Source organism: Simochromis diagramma, unplaced genomic scaffold (genome assembly GCF_900408965.1).
Source record: "Simochromis diagramma unplaced genomic scaffold, fSimDia1.1 OVJJ01000522.1, whole genome shotgun sequence".
In the NCBI taxonomy this organism is placed as follows: domain Eukaryota; kingdom Metazoa; phylum Chordata; class Actinopteri; order Cichliformes; family Cichlidae; genus Simochromis; species Simochromis diagramma.
In genome coordinates, this window is record NW_024387110.1 from 144,590 (window position 1) to 165,005 (window position 20,416).

Genomic DNA, 20,416 nt, shown 5'->3' on the forward strand with positions numbered 1-20,416 from the left:
CAAAGACGTCTTATGTTTACAGTCACTGTAAGGCCCGACAGCTTTAGCGCCTACACAATTTTGACAAATTTAAGTTAACGGGTCCAACCGAAGAAAGTCCAACTTTTTTGTAATCAATTAACCAGTATCAGCCTCTAACTGTATCTGGCCTAATCTCTAAAGTCCCTAACTCAATTTAACAGTGTCCAAAAAAGCGCAGATACCGTTTAACACGGTAAGGAGCCTCTAACTCCTAGCTTATTCCAGGATGCCCTGTACCCCACAGTTAAGCCAAACTGAACTAACCCTGTTCGCCGACAGGTCAAGGTCGCGCGTCCACGGCCAGGAGGGAGCGTAACCTCCGGGCTATGCGCTTCTTAGCAGCCTCTAACTGCCGTCCTATAATAATTTATAACACTTTAAAACAACAGTCAACCCCCCAAAACAAGAGTATGACTGAGGCAGGTGCAACCTAGAGGTCAATGGAGACTCTAACTCACAAAATGACCAGCTCAGGTCCACCATATAACCAATGGAGCCTCTAACTCACAAAATGACCAGCTCAGGTCCACCATATAACCAATGGAGCCTCTAACTCACAAAATGACCAATTCCCTACCAAACTACTTGAGCCTCTAACTCAATTTCTTAGCAGCCTCTAACTGCATTAAACACTTGAGCCTCTAACTCAATTTCTTAGCAGCCTCTAACTGCATTAAACACTTGAGATTTTTTCATCAAAATCAAAACAGACATCAAATAAAATACTGAAAAAAGACAAACAATAGCATTTTAGGTTATCTAAGTGACTTATATATCATGTTTAACCAGAGTAGTGAAAGACGGCGGTGGGTTTGAAAACGATGTGCCGAGAGTTTGCTGTTCTCGCCGGCTCTAGTAAGCCTCTAACACCCGGCTAGCTATCGAGCTGGTGGGTAACAGACGTCTCTGAAAACGTCGGAGCACTTTTACAAATATGTGATGTCTTGATAAACTGAGCAGATATTTGAAGTTTATACAGCCACATTCTCACCTGAAAATATGTTAAAAGTTTATTTTGTGACCCAGAAAGAATAATAAGAGTAATATTAAAACTAAGTAGCTGCCACCATTGTTGGAGACTGGAATTGGCTGGGCTGCGCTATGGATTCTGGGATAGGTTTGGCCACGAAGGTTTTACACCCGTCCCATCCTTCAAATCTAGGGAAAAGAAGGATGCATTTGTCGGCTGCACTTGGAGGAGTCTTCGAATTTGGACAGCCTTTGTCAAATCGCTGTGACGTAATTGGTCTACAAATGCGTCCGCCGAAGGATGCAGGCCCTCATCCTTCCTGAAGCCCATTTGTGAGGTCAGACACTAATGTTTGACGAGAACTTTATATTTAAGTACTGTTGTCCAGGCAACCACCAACCAAATTCATACTCTATCAGCCTATCAGATTGCCGGATGGAGACGTGTGGTTGGTCACTCCAGAGAACACGTCTCCATGCTCTAGAGTCCAGTGGCATCAGATGCTTTCATTGAGCTTGATGATGTAAAGCTTGGATGCAGCTCGTTTGCCATGGAAACACATTTCATGAAGCTATCTGAACGCCATGTGAAGTTTGGTCGTCTGTAGTGATTTACAGAAAGTCGGCGACCTCTGTGTTCCTCAGCATCCACTGACCACACTCTGTGATTTTAACACTTCATCGCTGAGCTCTGTTCCACTAACAGCTGACAGTGGAATATGTAGTAGTGAGGAAAGTTCACACCTGGACTTGTTGCACTGGTAGCATCCTATCACAGTCATACGCTGTAGTTCACTGAGCTCCTGAGAGCGAGTCATCCTTTCACAGATGTTTGTAGAAGCAGTCTGCATGCCCAGGTTTTATATACCTGTGGTTATGGAAGTGACTGGAACACCTGAAGTCTGTGGTTCAGTGGTGACTGAATACTTTTGGCAGTATAGTGTATGTGAGCTGAGTCTCAGGAGAAAGTGAGACAGTGACACAAAGGCAAGGCCAGGCAAGGCAAGTTTATTTATATAGCACAATTCAACAACAAGGTGATTCAAAGTGCTTTACAGAGACATTAAAAAACAAAAATAAATAAAAAGAATGATTTAAAATGGAAAAAAATGTAAGTTTTGAAATTTAAGCTTAAAAATGTGGATTTGGTGCTTTATTCAAATGCAGCTGAGAACAGGTGAGTCTTCAACCTGGATTTAAATAAACTGAGTGTTTCAGCTGATCTGAGGCTTTCTGGGAGTTTGTTCCAGATATATGGTGCATAAAAGCTGAATGCAGCTTCTCTGTGTCTGGTTCTGACTCTGGGAACTGATAAAAAAAATGGATCCAGATGACCTGAGGGATCTGGAAGGTTCATACTGGGTCAGGAGGTCGCTGATGTATTTTGGTCCTAAACCATTCAGAGCTTTATAGACCAGCATCAGGACTTTAAAGTCTATCCTCTGACGGACAGGCAGCCAGTGTAAAGACCTCAGAGCTGGACTGATGTGGTCCACTTTTTTGGTCTTAGTGAGGACTCGAGCAGCAGAGTTCTGAATGAGCTGTAGTTGTCTGACTGATGTTTTAGGTAGACCTGTAAAGATGCTGTTACAGTAATCAAGCCTACTAAAGATGAATGCATGGACTAGTTTTTCCAGGTCCTGTTGAGACATCAGATCTTTTATCCTTGAAATATTCTTGAGGTGATAGTAAGCTGACTTTGTTATTGTCTTAATGTGTTTTTCTAAGTTTAGGTCTGCATCCATCACTACACCCACATTTCTCGCCTGGTTTGTGGTTTTTAGGTGTATAGACTGAAGTTCTCTGGTGACCTGTAATCGTTTTTCTTTGGCACCAAAGACTATTACTTCAGTTTTGTTTTTGTTTAGTTGGAGAAAATTGTGGCACAACCAGTCATTAATTTCCTCAATGCATTTACCAAGAGCCTGTACAGGGCCTTGGTCTCCTGGTGACATTGTGATATATATTTGTGTGTCATCTGCATAGCTGTGTTTATTTTGTTGTTCTTTATAATCTGTGCCAGTGGGAGCATGTAAATGTTAAACAGAAGGGGTCCCAAGATGGAACCTTGGGGAACTCCACATGTGATACTTGTCTGCTCCGATGTGAAGTTACCTGTTGATACAAAGTATTTCCTGTTTTCTAAGTATGTTTTGAACCAGTTTAGTACAGTTCCTGAAAGACCTGCCCAGTTCTCCAGTCGTTTGAGTAATATGTTGTGGTCAACTGTATCAAATGCTGCACTGAGATCCAGTAAAACTAAGACTGACATTGTTCCACTGTCTGTGTTCAGACATGTGTCATTAAACACTTTGGTCAGAGTGGTTTCAGTGCTGTGGTTCTGTCTAAAACCTGACTGGAAGGCATCATAGCAGTTATTCTGTTTTAAGAAGTAATTGAGCTGTTGTTGTAGTTGTTCATTTGTGTCTTGTCAAGATTGTCCTTTTTCAGTATAGGTTTAATTACAGCAGTTTTTAGTGGTTCTGGAAACACACCTGACATTAAAGAAAAGTTGACGATCTGTAACAGGTCTGACTCCAAAGTCTTTGAGACCTTTTTGAAAAAACTTGTTGGCAGGACATCTAAACAGCAGGGGGAGGAGTTCAGTTGACCTAAGATGTCCTCCGGGTCTTTGCTGTTAATAGGGTGAAACTGTTTCATGGGGTTTAAACAGTTTTTTTGGTGGACACAGTGCATATTCTGGATCTGCTGTTGATGTACCAATTGCTTGTCTAATCTTTTGGATTTTGTCTGTGAAGAATTTGGCAAAGTCATTGCAGGCCATGGTTGAAGTTCAGCTGCCACTGACACAGGAGGGTTTGTTAGCCTGTCAACTGTAGAAAATAAGACCCGAGCATTATGGCTGTTTTTAGTGATGATGTCAGAGAAGTAGGACCTCCTTGCATTCCTCAGCTGTAAATTATAATTGTGAAGTTTCTCTTTATAGATGTCATAGTGAACCTGGAGGTTTGTTTTTCTCCATCTGCGCTCAGCTTTCCTACACTCTCTTTTCTCATTTTTCACCAGTGTGGAGTTTCTCCAGGGAGACTTTTTCCTTCCAGAGATAACCTTCACCTTAATGGGAGCAATAGTGTCCATTACATTTAACATGTTAGCATTGAAGCTATTGACGAGCTCATTGACTGACCCTCTGGACAGGTCAGGTGTTAATGGGAAGACCTGGTTAAAGATCTCACTACTGTCTTCAGTTATACACCGTTTTGTGATCACTGTTGTTGATATATTTATGTGGGCTGAGATTTTACTTTCAAAGAAAACACAGTAATGATCAGACAAGCCCACATCAGACACAGTAACCTCTGAAATGCTCAGGCCCTTGGAGATCAGCAGGTCAAGAGTGTGTCCTCTATTATGTGTGGCCTCTGTTACATGCTGAGTCAGCCCAAAGTTGCCCAGAGTGTTACTCAGGTCTTTAGTCCCTTTGTCCTGAGGGTTGTCCACATGAATGTTAAAATCCCCAACAATAATTACACAGTCAAAATCAACACAGATCACAGACAGCAGTTCACTGAGGTCATTAAAAAAGTCTGTGCAGTATTTGGGAGGCCTGTAAACATTAAGAAACACAACTTTGGATGGGGCCTTCGGCTGTAAAGCCACATATTCAAAAGACTGAAAACTTCCAGGAGATAGCTGCTTACATTGAAATGATTCATTAAATAAGACAGCGACCCCCCTCCTCTCCTGCTCACCCTGGCCTCACTGATAAAACTGTAGTTAGGAGGGGTCGTCTCGATGAGAACAGCTCCACTGTTACTTTGGTCCGTTTAATAAAGCCAACTTAAGTGTTTTAGAGGTATTATTTGCCCCCTCGTGTTTGGGAGCAGTCTGTGGCACACAAGGTATGTTTACTATGTTTAAAGATCTTTTAGAGTGCAGCTCTCTGTGTTTTGACCAGGCCACATGTCTCCTTCTGTCACCTAAAAGTACAGAAATTTTAAAACCTTCTAGTAAACAGGGTCCCAGCTTCTCCTGGGAAAAGTCACCACTGCCATAATCCTCGCAGCCCGGACCCCCCACACATCACACATCAGACTGCGGAGACAGAGCATGAAGGTGGTAAGGAGGAACTAAGGGGGGTGAGGCTGGGCAATGTAACTTCGATTGCTCTGTTGAGGGCGGGGCTCGATGGCGAACCTTTGGCTGCTCTGGTGGGGGTTTATGGGGGACAAAAAGGGATTGGGCCGGGGGGTAGATCTGAGCCCAGCATTGACCTGCTCCATCATCTCCTCAGTGAATTTCAGGTGTGGGGAGGAGGGAGAAAGGGAGGGGGAGGAGGGTGATGGCCTGTCAGGGGTTTGGGGGACTGGGGAAGGTCGTGGTCCCTGGTCCTGGTCGTTGGTGTTGTTGAGAGAGTTGGAGGCAAATAGGGACCCCTCTTCTTGCCTCAGATGTCTCTCCTTTCTGAGGCTCTTCCCGGGTGGGGGCAGATGGAGCTCCTCCTCAAGGTTTCTGTTGGGCTTTGTCTGTTCTTGAAGTACTGTTTGTTCCTCTTTATGAGATAATTCCTCGTTTATCTCAGCCTTGGCACCAAGCACAGATGGATGACGTATGGAATAAAACAAGTTGGAGGTGAACAGTTTCACCCCTGACTTGTTAAAATTAAATCCATTTGCTTTAAACAGATGCCTGCATTCCCAAAAAATATTAAAATTGTTGATAAAATGCACTGAGTGGTGAGTACATGCTGATATAAGCCATTTATTCAGTGTAAACAACCTGCTGAATCTCTCGTCTCCTCCTCTGACCGGCAGTACAGGTCCACTGATGAATACAGCTGCATTCAGAGAGTTTACAGTATTTAATAATCCAGTAAAGTCCCGTTTCAGAACCTCCGACTGTTGTTTGGACACATCGTTTGACCCTGTATGCAGAACAATGTTTGTCACAGTTGGATATTCATCTGCAATTTGAAGAATTCTCTCCTTCAGGTTGTTGACCATATCCTTAATAAAGCAGAGGACTTCAGTGTTCTTACTGCACATCCTTTGTACATCCTTTACGGCAGATCACCCACAATCAGAGTTTCAGGCCTAGCCTTTAGCTTTCCCTGTGGCCTTTTACTTTTCAACAGATTTTCAGACCTTACTTCGCTACTTTTAGATGGATGGTTGTCCGATATAGATCCAGGGTCCTTTGATAGTGGAGCAAATCTGTTCTGCAGTTTCACATTCAGTTGTTTTGGAGGTTTGTTGTTAACCTTCCTATTCACGGTTGTCCAGTCCTGTTTCCTCCCGTATGCGGGGGTAGAAGAGCTTCTCTGTCTCGTAGGAAGTGAAGGCCAGTCGGTTTCAGAGATTTCAGCTCGCTGTGCTCTGCCTGTGATACGTCCTCCCCCTTCCAGGAGACATGATTTATATCTTGGTTTTGCACAAAGACAGTCATGTCTTGGTCATGTTATCTGCAAACAAGTCGTTCGTACAAGGGACGTCAGAGAAAAATAAACTGTTTTACAAGCAGCAAACTAACTCAAACTGACGTGAATGATCAGTAGTTACACAAATGTTTAGAGTTGCTGCACAAAGATGTCACAGCAGGTAATGTCAGAAATGCTTCACATACTTTTATCTTATAGCTGGAGTATACTTCAGTGAATGATCACCTGAAATATTTTTGTCTAATTGGTTTGATTTTCTTTTAATCCACTTCATGCATATGACTCATTACAAAAATGATAAAAGTAACAAAAAGAAGCTTTGACAGAAAAGTAAATAATGTGTCTTGTCCTGTGAGAGTAAGTTTCCTAAAATAACATGTAGAAGTCTGTAGTTCTAATCTCAGAGTTGTAGTTTGATCAGCAGAGACCAGAGCTGTGAACATGATTGTGGTGAAGCTTCACTGCTGAGACTGAAAGTATGAAATAATGTGAAACATTTAGTCTCTATGCAGACGTCCTGGAGCCTTCATCTCACAGCTGCTACATACAGAGAAAAGTCTCATTAGTTAAACTCAGAGGAAAACTTGTCCTAATCAAAATGAGGTTGTTGTGCATCGTGCCCTTTACTAGGATTGGTGTCGGAATCATGTTTTATGAGTTTTACATTATGGAATTAAATTAATGTGTGAATATTTCTCCAACTTTACAAAGTCTGGCACAGATCTTTTTGTACATTGGAGAATAAAGAGAATAATCCCCCAGAATACAGGTTCAGCTCAGAGTGGGTCTGCATAAATAAAGATAAACATACACACAGTTATATAACTCTCTATAAAAGCCATTTATTCCTTTGGTTTGTGCTATTAAGAGGGGGGGTCGTGGGAGGGTCTATGTTTATATATGCAGTGAGAGGAAGTCTGAAAATACAGATGTGACAAAGATAATACAAATAGAAGAATCACACACGTAAAAAAACACATAAATATATAAAAAGGGGCTCCTGACTGGTCACCAGGAGAACCCAGAGATGGTACAGAAGCTGATTTGTCTCAACAGTTTCTGACCATGTTTCTGTTGGAGACATGCTAACAATGCTAATGCTAAAGGCTGCATAACTAATGCTCAGCTGGGACAAGAACTACATGTTGTGTTGTTCAATCAGAACAAAGCAGCAAAGACAAAGACGTTTGGATTTGTGTGTCTTTGATCCTGCAGCTGGATCAGCTGTCAGAAACCACATCTGTAATGTGGCACCGAGTACAGTCTGACTGACAGCTGGGACACTTTTGTTTTAACTGCTAAGAGTTTATGCTGGAGGGGAACCTGCTCACTTTGGGTATGTTTCTGGTTCTGCAGACAGTGCATCTGCTCATACTGGGACCAGTCTGCTTCATCAGGAGACTCCTCCTGTCCCCAGTGTGGAGAAAGATCCAGAACCAGAGCTGGACTGCAGACAGCCAGTCAGAGCAGCTGTGTACAAAGTAAGACTGAACATCTGTCTGCTGATGGACTCATTTCTGAAAACTGGACTTCTTGTGTTGTTCAGACATTGAAGACTTTTCTTTCTCTTTAGTCTCATTGTTTTTCTTTCTTTCAGCAGATGTTGGTCTGCAGGAGGTTTTAGATGAACATAAGATCAGTCTGAGGAGGAGATGTGAACGTGTGACTGAAGGAAGTGATGAAACAGGAAGTAGAACCCTCCTCAACACCATCTACACTGAGCTCTACATCACAGAGGGACAGAGTGAAGAGGTTCATACCCAACATGAGGTGAGGCAGCTGGAGACAGCTTCCAAGATGGACACCCTCCATGACGCTCCAATCAGGTGCCAGGACATCTTTAAAGCCTTACCTGACCAACAGAGACCCATCAGAGTGGTTCTGACCAACGGCGTGGCTGGTGTTGGAAAAACCTTCTCAGTGCAGAAGTTCACTCTGGACTGGGCAGAGGGCTTGGAGAACCAGCATGTCAGTGTGGTGGTTCTGCTTTCATTCAGGGAGCTGAACCTGATCAGAGATGAGCAGTACAGTCTTCTGGAGCTGCTCCATGTTTTCCATCCACCATTACAGAAGGTCACAGCAGAGAAGCTCGCTGTCTCTCAGCTTTTGTTCATCTTTGACGGCCTGGATGAAAGCAGACTTTCATTGGATTTCACCAACAGGAAGCTGCTGTCTGATGTCACACAGAAGTCATCAGTCAGCCTGCTGCTGACAAACCTCATTCAGGGGAATCTGCTTCCCTCGGCTCTCATCTGGATAACTTCCCGACCCGCAGCAGCCAATCAGATCCCTCCTACATGTGTTGACAGGCTAACAGAAGTACGAGGCTTCACTGACGCCCAGAAGGAGGAGTACTTCAGGAGGAGATTCAATGATAAAGAGCTGTCCAGCAGAATCATCTCCCACATGAAGACATCCAGGAGCCTCCACATCATGTGTAGCATCCCAGTCTTCTGCTGGATCACTGCTACAGTTCTGGAGCACATGTTGACTACAGAGCAGAGAGGAGAGCTGCCCAAGACCCTGACTGACATGTACTCACACTTCCTGCTGGTTCAGACAAAGAGGAAGAAGAACAAGTACCATGAGGGACATGAGACGAGTCCACAGGAGCTGACGGAGGCTGACAGGGAAGTTCTTCTGAAGCTGGGGAGGCTGGCGTTTGAACATCTGGAGAAAGGAAACATCATGTTCTACCAAGAAGACCTGGAGCAGTGTGGTCTGGATGTCACAGAGGCCTCGGTGTACTCAGGAGTTTGTACAGAGATCTTCAAAAGAGAGTGTGTGATCTTCCAGAAACCAGTCTACTGCTTTGTTCATCTGAGCATTCAGGAGTTTCTGGCTGCTGTCTACATGTTCCACTGTTACACCAACAGGAAGTCAGAGGGGCTGAAGAACTTCCTGGGGATAGATTGGTATGATGGCAATGATGACGATGGCAGTGATGATGATGGCAGTGATGATGGTGATGATATTGCAGGCAACTCTTTTCTTGGTGATTTCCTTAAGAGAATCATGGAGAAATCCCTCCAGAGTAAAAATGGCCACCTGGACCTGTTTGTTCGCTTCCTTCATGGCCTCTGTCTGGAGTCCAACCAGAGACTCTTAGGAGGTCTGCTGGGTCATAAAAAGATCCAAAGTCCAGGAACCATCCAGAGAGTCATCAACAACCTGAATGAGATTAATAGTGATGAAATCTCTCCTGACAGAAGCATCAACATCTTCCACTGTCTGATGGAGATGAACGACCTCTCAGTACATCAGGAGATCCAAGAGTTCCTGAAGTCAGAGAACAGATCAGAGAAGGAACTCTCTGAGATCCAGTGCTCAGCTCTGGCCTTCATGCTGCAGATGTCAGAGGAGGTTCTGGATGAGTTGGACCTGCAGAAGTACAAAACATCAGAGCGGGGTCGACAGAGACTGATTCCAGCTGTGAGGAATTGCAGAAAGACTCGGTGAGTCCAGATGTGATCATTAACATCATTAATTAGTATAGATTACTGTAGATCAGTAGTTTAGTTCTTCAGATATACACCGTACTAAACGACTCTCATTGGTTTGAGTTTCTCATATAAAATGTGTGTGTGCACTTACGCTGTGTGTTGTAGACTCACATCTGCATGTAATACCTGTGTTGTGTCATTAGGGGGCAGTATTTTGAACCTGCTGCTGCTGCTGTTGTTGGTCATTCAGACACTCCTGTTAGAGAGAGAGAAATAAGAATCTATGAAGAGCTTCTTTGTAGTGAAATGAACTAATGTTACAAACAGAGACAAATATGCAGCGCAGTCACTATCTGAGCTTGTCCTCTGACTACAGACAGAACTACAGAGACTACAGAGAAGACACTGCTAACATCTAGACTGAACATGTGTCAAATCTGTGAGCTAACGCTGATGTCACAGCAGCACATGGATTTACTCTCATTCTTCCTAGTGACCAATGTCTGACTTCATGTCCTCATTAATCACAGAGCTGATTGTTCAGTGTTTAGTTGTTGCTGCTGAAATGTCGTCCCTATTTTCTATTTTCTTTCCCTATGTTTACACTGATATTAATCCTGTTCAATGGCACGTTTCATATCAGTGAATATGTTCTGTAGAACGTCCACTGACATGTTTAAATGTCCTGCAGGAAATCACTCAAATCATCCATGAAATCCATGAAAAATCCTTTTAGTGTTTCTATCTTCACCCTCTGTCCTCTCTCTCTCTCTCCATCCTCCTCACTGCTGCTTTCACTGATAATCACACAAACATCGTATTCATAGGGCTGGGCAATATGGCCTAAAATTCATATTGTGGTATAGTTTGAAGCATGTGCGGTAACGAAATATATCGCGATATATTCTTTTCTTCTGTATAAAGTATTTTCCACACTTAAAATCCTTTAATTTTCTCAAAAATCGAGAGTGTGCCTTATGTATGAATTCTGGTTGTGCTTTCTGACCTCGAACTGATTTGGGCGTGCAGAAATCTGTTAAAAATGTTTTAGTACTACTTTGGTAAGCCACACTGCTTGATGGATTGTGCCACCCTCCCATCTGAAAGAGCTGGGCATGAGTAACAACAACCTGCAGGATTCAGCAGTGAAGCATTTGTGTGCTGGACTGGAGAGTCCAAACTGTCGACTGGAGACACTGAGGTGAGTTCACTGACTGCAGCTGTTCTTGTTTTTCTATATTTCAGATCTTTGATGTTTGAAACTTTCTTCAGTTCCTAAATGTTCAGGATGTGTCTGAAGACAAATGTGAAGAAGTTTGAGTGCTTTCAGAAATGTTGTGCTTTTCCAAACGACTGAACAACAGATTTTCCTTTTGGCTCCAAACAGAAGTGACAGACTTGAGCAGGTTTCATTTAAAGGCTGGCAGAAGTAGAGTGGTGACGGGGAGATGTTTGACAGGACAGTTTTTCAGCCTCCACAGGTTTATGTTGTGCTCTATCAGTCAGTGAAGTTGAAGTCAGTACTGATGAGGCTGTCCAGTGTGTGAGGGATAGGAATGAGGCTGTTGAAGATCTGATGATAGCAGATAAAAACAGGCTGCAGAGACTTTGAGCTTGTGTGGAAACAGAGAGAGGGAGAAGAAAGACATGAATGTAAAAGCTAATAAAAGTGAAGTTAGGAGCTGTGATGATGTTCATGTATCAGAAGCTGATCTGGCTGCTACAGAGACGGCCCACACAGCTGCTGTGGTGAGGTGTGTGTTAAAGCAGAGGAACTCAGAGCAGCCTAACACAGGCCCAAACATGACAACAAAGCAGGATTCAGGCTCTGTGAGAGGATTTCAAACAGAAGCTGGAGAAGGGAAATGACTCTGTTGGAATGACTACAGAAAGAAGGCAGCTGAGACCAGTCCAAGTGTTTCCTTTTTTTTTTTCTTTTTTTTTTAATTTTTTTGTGTCCCGTTTGGATCTTTAGCCATCAGAATTATTGTCTTAAGGCCAAGAAAGATGCCAAGCGGATTTATTTTACCAAGTGGATCATCATGGCCTTGCCATATTGGTCCATTTGATTGACCTTTATTATAATTGTGTATTTATTTCATTTTCGGTTGCTACAAACGGGACAGACATGACTGGGGGATAGGACAGGGAGAAAGAATGAAAGAAAGAGAGGGAGAGAAAGAAAACCAGAGGGGAGAAGAGACGGTGAGAAAGGGGGAAGAAAGAAAGAAAAACAAACAAAACACCTGTATGGAGAAAAAAAAACAGAAGAGAAAGCAAACAAAAAAAGAGCAACATAATAAAAACAGCACCATCACAATAAACTAGCTAGCAGTAGATAACAGTAGATACTAAATATTAAACGATATTGTGCAGCACGCAAGATAGACAGCGCACAATGTGCTTTGAGGCAGCAGCCAAGGAAGGTGTAGTCCACGTCTGTGAACACCCGTGTGTACACCTGTGTGCATACCTGTGTGGATCAGCATGCTTGTATCCCAAAGGTTTCTCCATGTAACGATCTGCTAGGGAGTGTGGGGAGCCATAGCCCCGTCCCCCAGGGCATGAAGCAGGTATGGAGGAGATCCAGGCCCCAGACATCCAGAGGCCCCAGAGTACAAGGACCCGAGGAGGACCATCAAAGGGGGGGAACTGTGCCACCCTCCTGGGAAGAGCTGAGTAGAGCCCCAAACGAGAGGTCACCCAGCAGCCACGGAGCAAGGGCCAGAGGGGGTTGCAGTGGCGTGCCCGCGGGCTCTGCCGGCAGCCAGCTGAGGACTGAGCTTCAGGGCCAGAGGCCAGAGGCCTGAGGGCATCCCATCCCCTGGAAGGGGCCCAGCCGGGCCACAGAGTCCTTAACCAGGTCATGGCCACATCCCCCGGGTTGAGCCCTCCAGGGAAACATCCCTAGGGACTCCCCAGACGCCCTAAGGCTGTCCCTACCCCCATATCAACCACAATAGCGAAGGCAGGACCAAACCATGACCCCCCACCCCCACTAGGTGATGATGCCGATCAAAGGAGCCCAAAGGGATTGATCAAATGTGATGGCAGAGGCTGTATCTAAGACTAATGTGATCTATTAGATGGTTTTTATATTGGTTAGAATTAAGATTATTTTTATTTTTCCAGTTAATGAGGACCATTTTCTTGGCAATGCATAGGGCCGTAAAAACAACGTGGGCTGTGTTTATTTCTGCAGTGACCTCATCCAAGTTGCCCAGCAAGCATACTAAAGGGGAGGCTGGAATGTTACATTTCAGACACTTTGATAAGTCTTCACATATCTCACGCCAAAATTTCTGAACTGGTGGACAGAACCAAAGAGCGTGGATGTAATTGTCCGGTGTATTTGCTGTGCAGTGTGAGCAGTTGTTGGAAGGCGTATAGCCCATCTTGAACATCCTCTGACCAGTATAGTGCACTCTATGTAGTATTTTGTATTGTATTAATTGCAAACTGGAATTTCTGATCCATTGAAAAGTTTTTAAGCATATCTGAGACCAAAGGTTTGGGTCTAAGCTGATCGATAAATCTGCTTCCCATTTTGCAATAGGAAGGGATATTGATTCATCTATTTTAGAAAGTGTTCTGTATATTTTAGACAATAATTTGGGGGGTTTTAGACTAAAAAATTGTACCACACTTGGTGGTGTTTGTAATTCAGCTTCACTGGGATTAAATTTCTTTTTTACTATGGATGTAATTTGTTGATATTCCAAAAATCGTTTCTTGTTGATCCCATATTGTGTAACTAGCCTGTCAAACGAAATAAAGTCTGTTCCTTCCAATATATGTTCCAAGTATTTAATTCCTTTGCAACTCCAATCTGGAAAGTTTATCATATTATTGTTTTGTAATATGTCAGGGTTGTTCCAGATAGGTGTACGTTTGCTTGGGATTAATGAAGACTCTGTCATTTTTAGAAACTCCCACCATGCTGTCAGAGAAGAGCTAATATTGATGCTTTTAAAGCATTCATGCCGTTGGATGTTTGAGCTGATAAATGGTAGGTCTGAAATTTCTAGGTTATTACATAGTGCCTGTTCTACATCTATCCAAGGTTCATCTAAGAGGGTGTGTTTAAACCATCTAGAGATGAACTGAAGCCTGTTGGCTAAGAAGTAGTGCTGAAAGTTAGGCAGATCTAATCCTCCTTTATCCTTGGTCTTTTGTAGTGTTTTTAAGCTGATACGTGGGGGTTTATCTTTCCAAAGGAATTTAGAAATAAATGAGTCTAGAGATCTGAACCAATCTTGTGATGGCTTATTTGGGATCATTGAAAATAAATAGTTTATTTTTGGCAAGACCATCATTTTTATAGCGGTGACTCTTCCCATGAGTGATATGGGTAAAGATTTCCATCTAGCCAGGTCGCCTTCTACTGTCTTTAAAAGTGGGATGTGGTTTAATTTAGTTAATTCTGAAAGTTTAGGAGAGACATTAATACCTAAATATTTTATATTTCCACATTGCAGTGGGGAAGGAGAAGAATTATGGAAGGAGCAATTAATCGGAAGAACTGTTGATTTTGACCAGTTAATTGAATAATTTGAGACACTTGAGAAAGAATTTATCAATGCAATTACCCCAGAGATATTGGTTTGTGAGTTTTGGAGAAAAAGTAACACATCATCTGCATAAAGGCTGATTTTATGTTCTATATTCTTACATTTTATGCCCTTAATTGTTGTAGCCTGTCTAATTGCTGCTGCTAGTGGTTCAATAAAAATTGCAAACAGTGAAGGGGAGAGTGGGCATCCCTGCCTGGTGCCCCTCAGAAGAGAGAAGCTGGAGGATGTCTGGTCATTTGTTCTGACACAAGCTGTTGGGGAGTTATATAATATTTTTAACCAGTTTATGAAAGAGGGTCCAAAACCAAATTTGTGTAAAGTTGCAAATAGAAATTTCCAGTTAACTCTGTCAAATGCGTTTTCTGCATCTAAAGAAAATATTATGGTTTCAATGTTTTTACTGCATGAGTAGTCTATTAAGTATTAAGAATTAAGTAATCTACGTGTATTTGTTGATGAGTGCCTACCTTTTATGAAACCAGTTTGGTCAGGATGAATTAAAAGGGGCGTTATTTTCTCTAATCTTTTTGAGAGAGCTTTGCAGATTATTTTAAGGTCTACATTAATAAGGGATATTGGACGATAGCTTGAAGGAAATACAGGGTCTTTGCCTGGTTTTTGTAAGAGACTGATCCTCTAACCCTATCCTGATCAACATTTTCTCACCAACTTTAATGGAAGTGTGATGTTTTCAGCTGGAGTGATGGTCAGGGTGGCCTCCCTCTCCTCTTCTTCTCATCTTCCTCTTTCATTTGTAAAGCCACTTCTGCTGCTTTCATTCATTTGGAAGTCCTGATGCTGAGTTGGGGAGAGACTAACAGCCTCGGCAGCAGAGGGGAGAAAGCCCGGCTGTAACACCAACATTTTACTCTACTCTACCTGTCACATCATTTTATCAGGAAACAGATATCTGCTTGTTTGGCTTGAAGAGCTAAAATGTAAGAAAGAGTGTGTTGGATAATCCGGCCAGGATGAGGCCAAACTGAAATGGGATTAAATGTCTGTCACATATTTGAGCCTAATTTAAAAACACCCTTCATCAATATTGAGTGATAACTTGACTTTCATACAGCGAGACAAAGGCTACGTTCACACTGCAGGTATTAACGCTCAATTCAGATTTTTTCATCAAATCCATTTTTTCTTGTCTGGTTGTTCACACTACAAATAAAATGTGATAGCAAACACGCTCTAGTATGAACGGTTTGTGGCCCGCATGCGCAAAAGAATACATCACACACAACGCACTTTGTTTACAGAAGTAAAAATGGGGCTACAGAGCTGGTAGGTGTTGTTGCAGCAGTCTATCAATTTCTTCAGAATTGTCTACCCATATGCTAATCAAGTCCAATACCTCAGTTTCTGTCCATTAACTCCTGCTGCTACCCCCAAAAACCCATCTCCATAGAGATTGTGTCAGCTCCCAAACAGACAAAAAACAAACTAAAAACCAGCAACAAACAACTTAAACATAAACAATCACAAAGAAAGAACAATACAGTATCCACATCTGAACCAAAGAGTAAAACAGTGAAATGTGGATTATTAAATATTAGGTCTCTCTCCTCCAAGTCTCTGTTAGTACATGACTTAATAATTGATCAACAAATTGATTTACTTTGCCTTACAGAAACCTGGTTGCAGCAGGATGATTATGTTAGTTTAAATAAATCAACACCCCCGAGTCATTCTAACTACCAGAAACCTCGAAGCACAGGCCGAGGGGGCGGTGTGGCAGCAATTTTTCACACCAGCCTATTAATCAATGAAAGACCAAGACAGACTTTTAATTCATTTGAAAGCCTGATGCTTAACATTGTTCACCCCAGCTGCAAAACTCAGAAACCAGTCTTACTTGTTATCATCTATCGTCCACCTGGGCCTTACACAGAGTTTCTGTCTGATTTCTCAGACTTTTTATCTAATTTAGTTCTGAGCTCAGATAAAATAATTATTGTGGGTGATTTTAACATCCATGTAGATGCTAAAAATGACAGCCTCAACATGGCATTTAATCTGTTATTAGACTCAGTTGGCTTCTCTCAAAATGTAAAAGAACCCACCCACCACTTTAATCACACTCTAGATCTTGTTTTAACATATGGCATAGAAACTGAACATTTAACAGTGTTTCCTGAAAACCCTCTCCTGTCTGATCATTTCCTGATAACATTTACATTTACAATAATTGATTACACAGCGGTGGAGAGTAGACTTTATCACAGTAGATGTCTTTCTGAAAGCGCTGTAACTAAGTTTAAGAATATAATCCACCCACTGTTATCATCTTCAATGCCCTGTACCAAGATAGAGCAGAGCAGCTATCTGAATGCTACTCCAACAGAGGTCGATTATCTTGTTAATAATTTTACCTCAACACTACGTACAACTCTGGATACTGTAGCTCCTGTGAAAACTAAGGTCTCTAATCAGAAGTACCTGACTCCGTGGTATAATTCTCAAACACGTAGCCTAAAGCAGATGACTCGTAAGCTGGAGAGGAAATGGCGTGTCACAAATTTAGAGGATCATCATTTAGCCTGGAGAAATAGTTTGCTGCTTTATAAGAAAGCCCTCCGCAAAGCCAGAACATCTTACTATTCATCACTGATTGAAGAAAATAAGAACAACCCCAGGTTTCTCTTCAGCTCTGTAGCCAGGCTGACAAACAGTCAGAGCTCTGTTGAGCCAACCATCCCTTTAACGTTAACTAGTAATGACTTCATGAACTTCTTCACAAATAAAATTCTTATCATTAGAGAAAAAATTACCAATAATCATCCCACAGATGTAATATTATCTACAGCTACTCTTAGTACCATTGATGTTAAGTTAGACTCTTTTTCTCCAATTGATCTTTCTGAGTTAACTTCAATAATTACTTCCTCCAAACCATCAACGTGTCTTTTAGACCCCATTCCTCCAAAACTGCTCAAAGAAGTCCTGCCATTAATTAATTCTTCGATCTTAAATATGATCAACCTATCTCTAATGATTGGCTATGTAGCACAGGCCTTCAAGCTGGCTGTAGTTAAACCTTTACTCAAAAAGCATCTCTAGACCCAGCAGTCTTAGCTAATTATAGGCCAATCTCCAAACTTCCTTTCATATCAAAAGTCCTTGAAAGAGTAGTTGTCAAACAGCTAACAGATCATCTGCAGAGGTTTATTTGAAGAGTTTCAGTCAGGTTTCAGAGCTCATCACAGCACAGAAACAGCTTTAGTGAAGGTTACAAATGATCTTCTTATGGCCTCTGACAGTGGACTCATCTCTATGCTTGTCCTGCTAGACCTCAGTGCAGCATTCGATACTATCGACCATAATATCCTATTAGAGCGATTAGAGCACGCTGTAGGTATTACAGGTACTGTGCTGCAGTGGTTTGTATCATATCTATCTAATAGACTCCAGTTTTTTGCATGTAAATGGAGAGTCCTCTTCACACACTGAGGTTAATTATGGAGTTCCACAGGGTTCAGTGCTAGGACCAATTCTGTTTACATTATACATGCTTCCCTTAGGCAGCATCATTAGAAGACATAGCATACATTTACACTGCTATGCAGATGACACCCAGCTCTATCTGTCCATGAAGCCAGATAACACACACCAATGAGTTAAACTGCAGGAATGTCTTAAAGACATAAAGACCTGGATGGCCGCTAACTTTCTGCTTCTTAATTCAGATCAAACTGAGGTTATTGTACTCGGCCCTGAAAATCTTAGAAATATGGTATCTAACCAGATTCTTACTCTGGATGGCATTACCTTGGCCTCCAGTAACACTGTGAGGAACCTTGGAGTCATTTTTGACCAGGACATGTCCTTCAATGCACATATTAAACAAATATGTAAGACTGCTTTCCTTCATTTGTGCAACATCTCTAAAATTAGAAATATCCTGTCTCAGAGTGACGCTGAAAAACTAGTTCATGCATTTATTACTTCCAGGCTGGACGACTGTAATTCATTATTATCAGGAAGTCCTAAAAACTCCCTGAAAAGCCTTCAGTTAATCCAAAATGCTGCAGCAAGAGTCCTGACAGGGACTAAAAAAAGATTTCTCCTGTTTTGGCTTCCTGTTTTTTTTTTTGTTTTTTTTTTGCCTGTCCCCTTTGGCTCTTTTGCCATCAGAATTATTGTCTAAAGGTGAAGAAAGATGCCCAATGGATTTACTTTACCAAATGGTCCATTTGATTCACCTTTTATTGTTTATTTTATTTTCACTTGCTGAATACGGGACAGACTTACTGGGGGAAAGAAGGGGAGAAAGAAAGAGGGAAAGAAAAACAGCTGAGAAGAGGGACGGGGGAGAAGGGCAAAAAACAAAAACCAACAGAATAAGCAGAAAAAGAAATACATATATCGATCACCTGGATCACCTGTTGAGAAAGAAAAAAGAAAACAAGCAGAAGAGAACAAGAGTAATAGAATAAACAACATCACAATGATATATGGGAATATGACAGTAAATACTAAATATTAAACATTATTGTGCAGCACGTAAGCTCGACAGCACATAGTGTGCTTTGAGGTAGGAGCCAAAAAGGGGTGTAGTTTGTGTGTGTGATCACCCGTGTGTACACCTGTGAGCATGGACGCGCTTGTTTTTTTAAAAGGTTTCTTCATGTAATGATCTGCTAGAGGGTGTGGGGGGGCCACTGCCCCGTCCTCCAGGGCATGAAGCAGGTATGGAGGAGATCAAAACTCCAGGCATCCAGAGGCCCCCAGAACACAAGAGACCAAGGAAGACCAACAGAGGGGCAGCCGCGCCACTGTCCCAGTAAGAGCTGAGGAGATTCCCAGATGAGGGGTCACTCAGCAGCCGCGGAGCAGAAGCCGGGGGGGTTGCAGTGACGCGCCCGTGAGCTCCGCCGGCAGCCAGCCGCGCCTGAGTGACCGAGCCCCAGGCCGAGAGGCCGGGGGCACCCCACCTCCGAAGTGGCCCGTGTGAGCCCCAGGCTCCAGGCCCCGATAAGCGGCCGCCAAGGAGTGAGCCGGTGTGTACCTGGACGCCCATCCCCGGACACAAAGAACCACCAACGCACCGATGTCTGAGGGAGTCCGCCACCGGCAGGGGAAGTGGTGGTGGGGGGAGATAGGCCTCCAAACCTTGGAGGGCCTGAGATGTCCCCAGAGAGGTGGCGCCTGACACCCAACCTGACATATAGACACAGAAATACAGGCACACACAGATACAAACATCCATTCCCACCCTCATGCTCTCATATGCACTTACTCCACACTCAACCAACGTGGAGACAGACATAAAGAGACGCTGTACACACAATCACACTCCCCAAGTGTACTCTACGAACCGGTCTAGGTACCCTTGCCCCTGGAGGGGGGAACTGCACCCAGACCCAGGTGGTGTTACCCTTTTCCCTGCGGTGGCAAGTGACCTATCCCTGGGGCCAGCTCCCCCGCTGACCCCAGTAGGCACCCCCATACTCCGCGACGCACCAGGGAAAGGGGGCCCAGGCCCATCCGGACCGGGGCCCAGTGCAGCAGCGCCGCCCGGCCACACAGAGCCCGGGACAGTCCACCCAACCCCACCACAGAGAAAACTGCACAAACCCCATCATCCACTCATCTTCCAGACTACACAAGACAATAGACGCCGAGGCTGAGATCTTCCTCCACCTCTCCTGTACCTCCCCCTCCTGCAGAGAGAGTTCCTCAAGAGAGGAAAGCTCCTGCAAGATGTGACAACCTCCCCCACCAGTTGAAGAGCCTGCCAGGTGGCTCGACGCACCGGCGGCACCCTACGCTAGGGCTGGGCCCCCATACACCCACCCACCCGCCCACAACCCCGGCAACACACCAACCAGGACCCAAGCCCTCGAGGCCCGACCAGGGCCCCAGCCCAGAGCCGGAGCACCCCCAGAACCTCACGCCCGTCCCGGACCCACCCAGGGGCAGCCAGGCTACCAGGTCAGTAACCCACATGCGTCAGCACAGACCCTCCCCTAGCCCCGCTGCACTCAGCCATGAGGAAACCATCACCTAAG

The 20,416-nt window shown here is 43.5% G+C and overlaps 2 protein-coding genes and 1 long non-coding RNA gene across 3 annotated transcripts in view; all 3 read left to right on the forward strand.

Moving 5' to 3' along the window:
• The first annotated feature begins 1,255 nt into the window (after window positions 1-1,255).
• LOC120743220 (protein NLRC3-like) lies at window positions 1,256-10,250 on the forward strand. The gene is made up of 6 exons (XM_040046797.1): window positions 1,256-1,260; window positions 1,704-1,707; window positions 3,278-3,289; window positions 5,421-5,428; window positions 8,537-9,843; window positions 10,208-10,250. Exons 3-6 carry the CDS (start codon window positions 3,286-3,288, stop codon window positions 10,248-10,250), a joined length of 1,362 nt encoding a protein of 453 aa, XP_039902731.1. The 5' UTR covers window positions 1,256-1,260; window positions 1,704-1,707; window positions 3,278-3,285.
• LOC120743223 lies at window positions 6,751-8,294 on the forward strand. Its single transcript, XR_005698097.1, has 2 exons — window positions 6,751-7,869; window positions 7,986-8,294. It is a non-coding gene; the product is annotated as an uncharacterized LOC120743223 (long non-coding RNA).
• Window positions 10,251-10,921: 671 nt separating the features above from the next.
• LOC120743222 (ribonuclease inhibitor-like) overlaps window positions 10,922-20,416 on the forward strand; it is a 30,005-nt gene continuing 20,510 nt past the window's right edge. Inside the window, exon 1 of the mRNA XM_040046798.1 lies at window positions 10,922-11,032. Within this exon, the coding sequence (XP_039902732.1) occupies window positions 10,947-11,032 (86 nt within the window). The 5' untranslated portion in view covers window positions 10,922-10,946. The remainder of the gene's footprint in view (window positions 11,033-20,416) is intronic.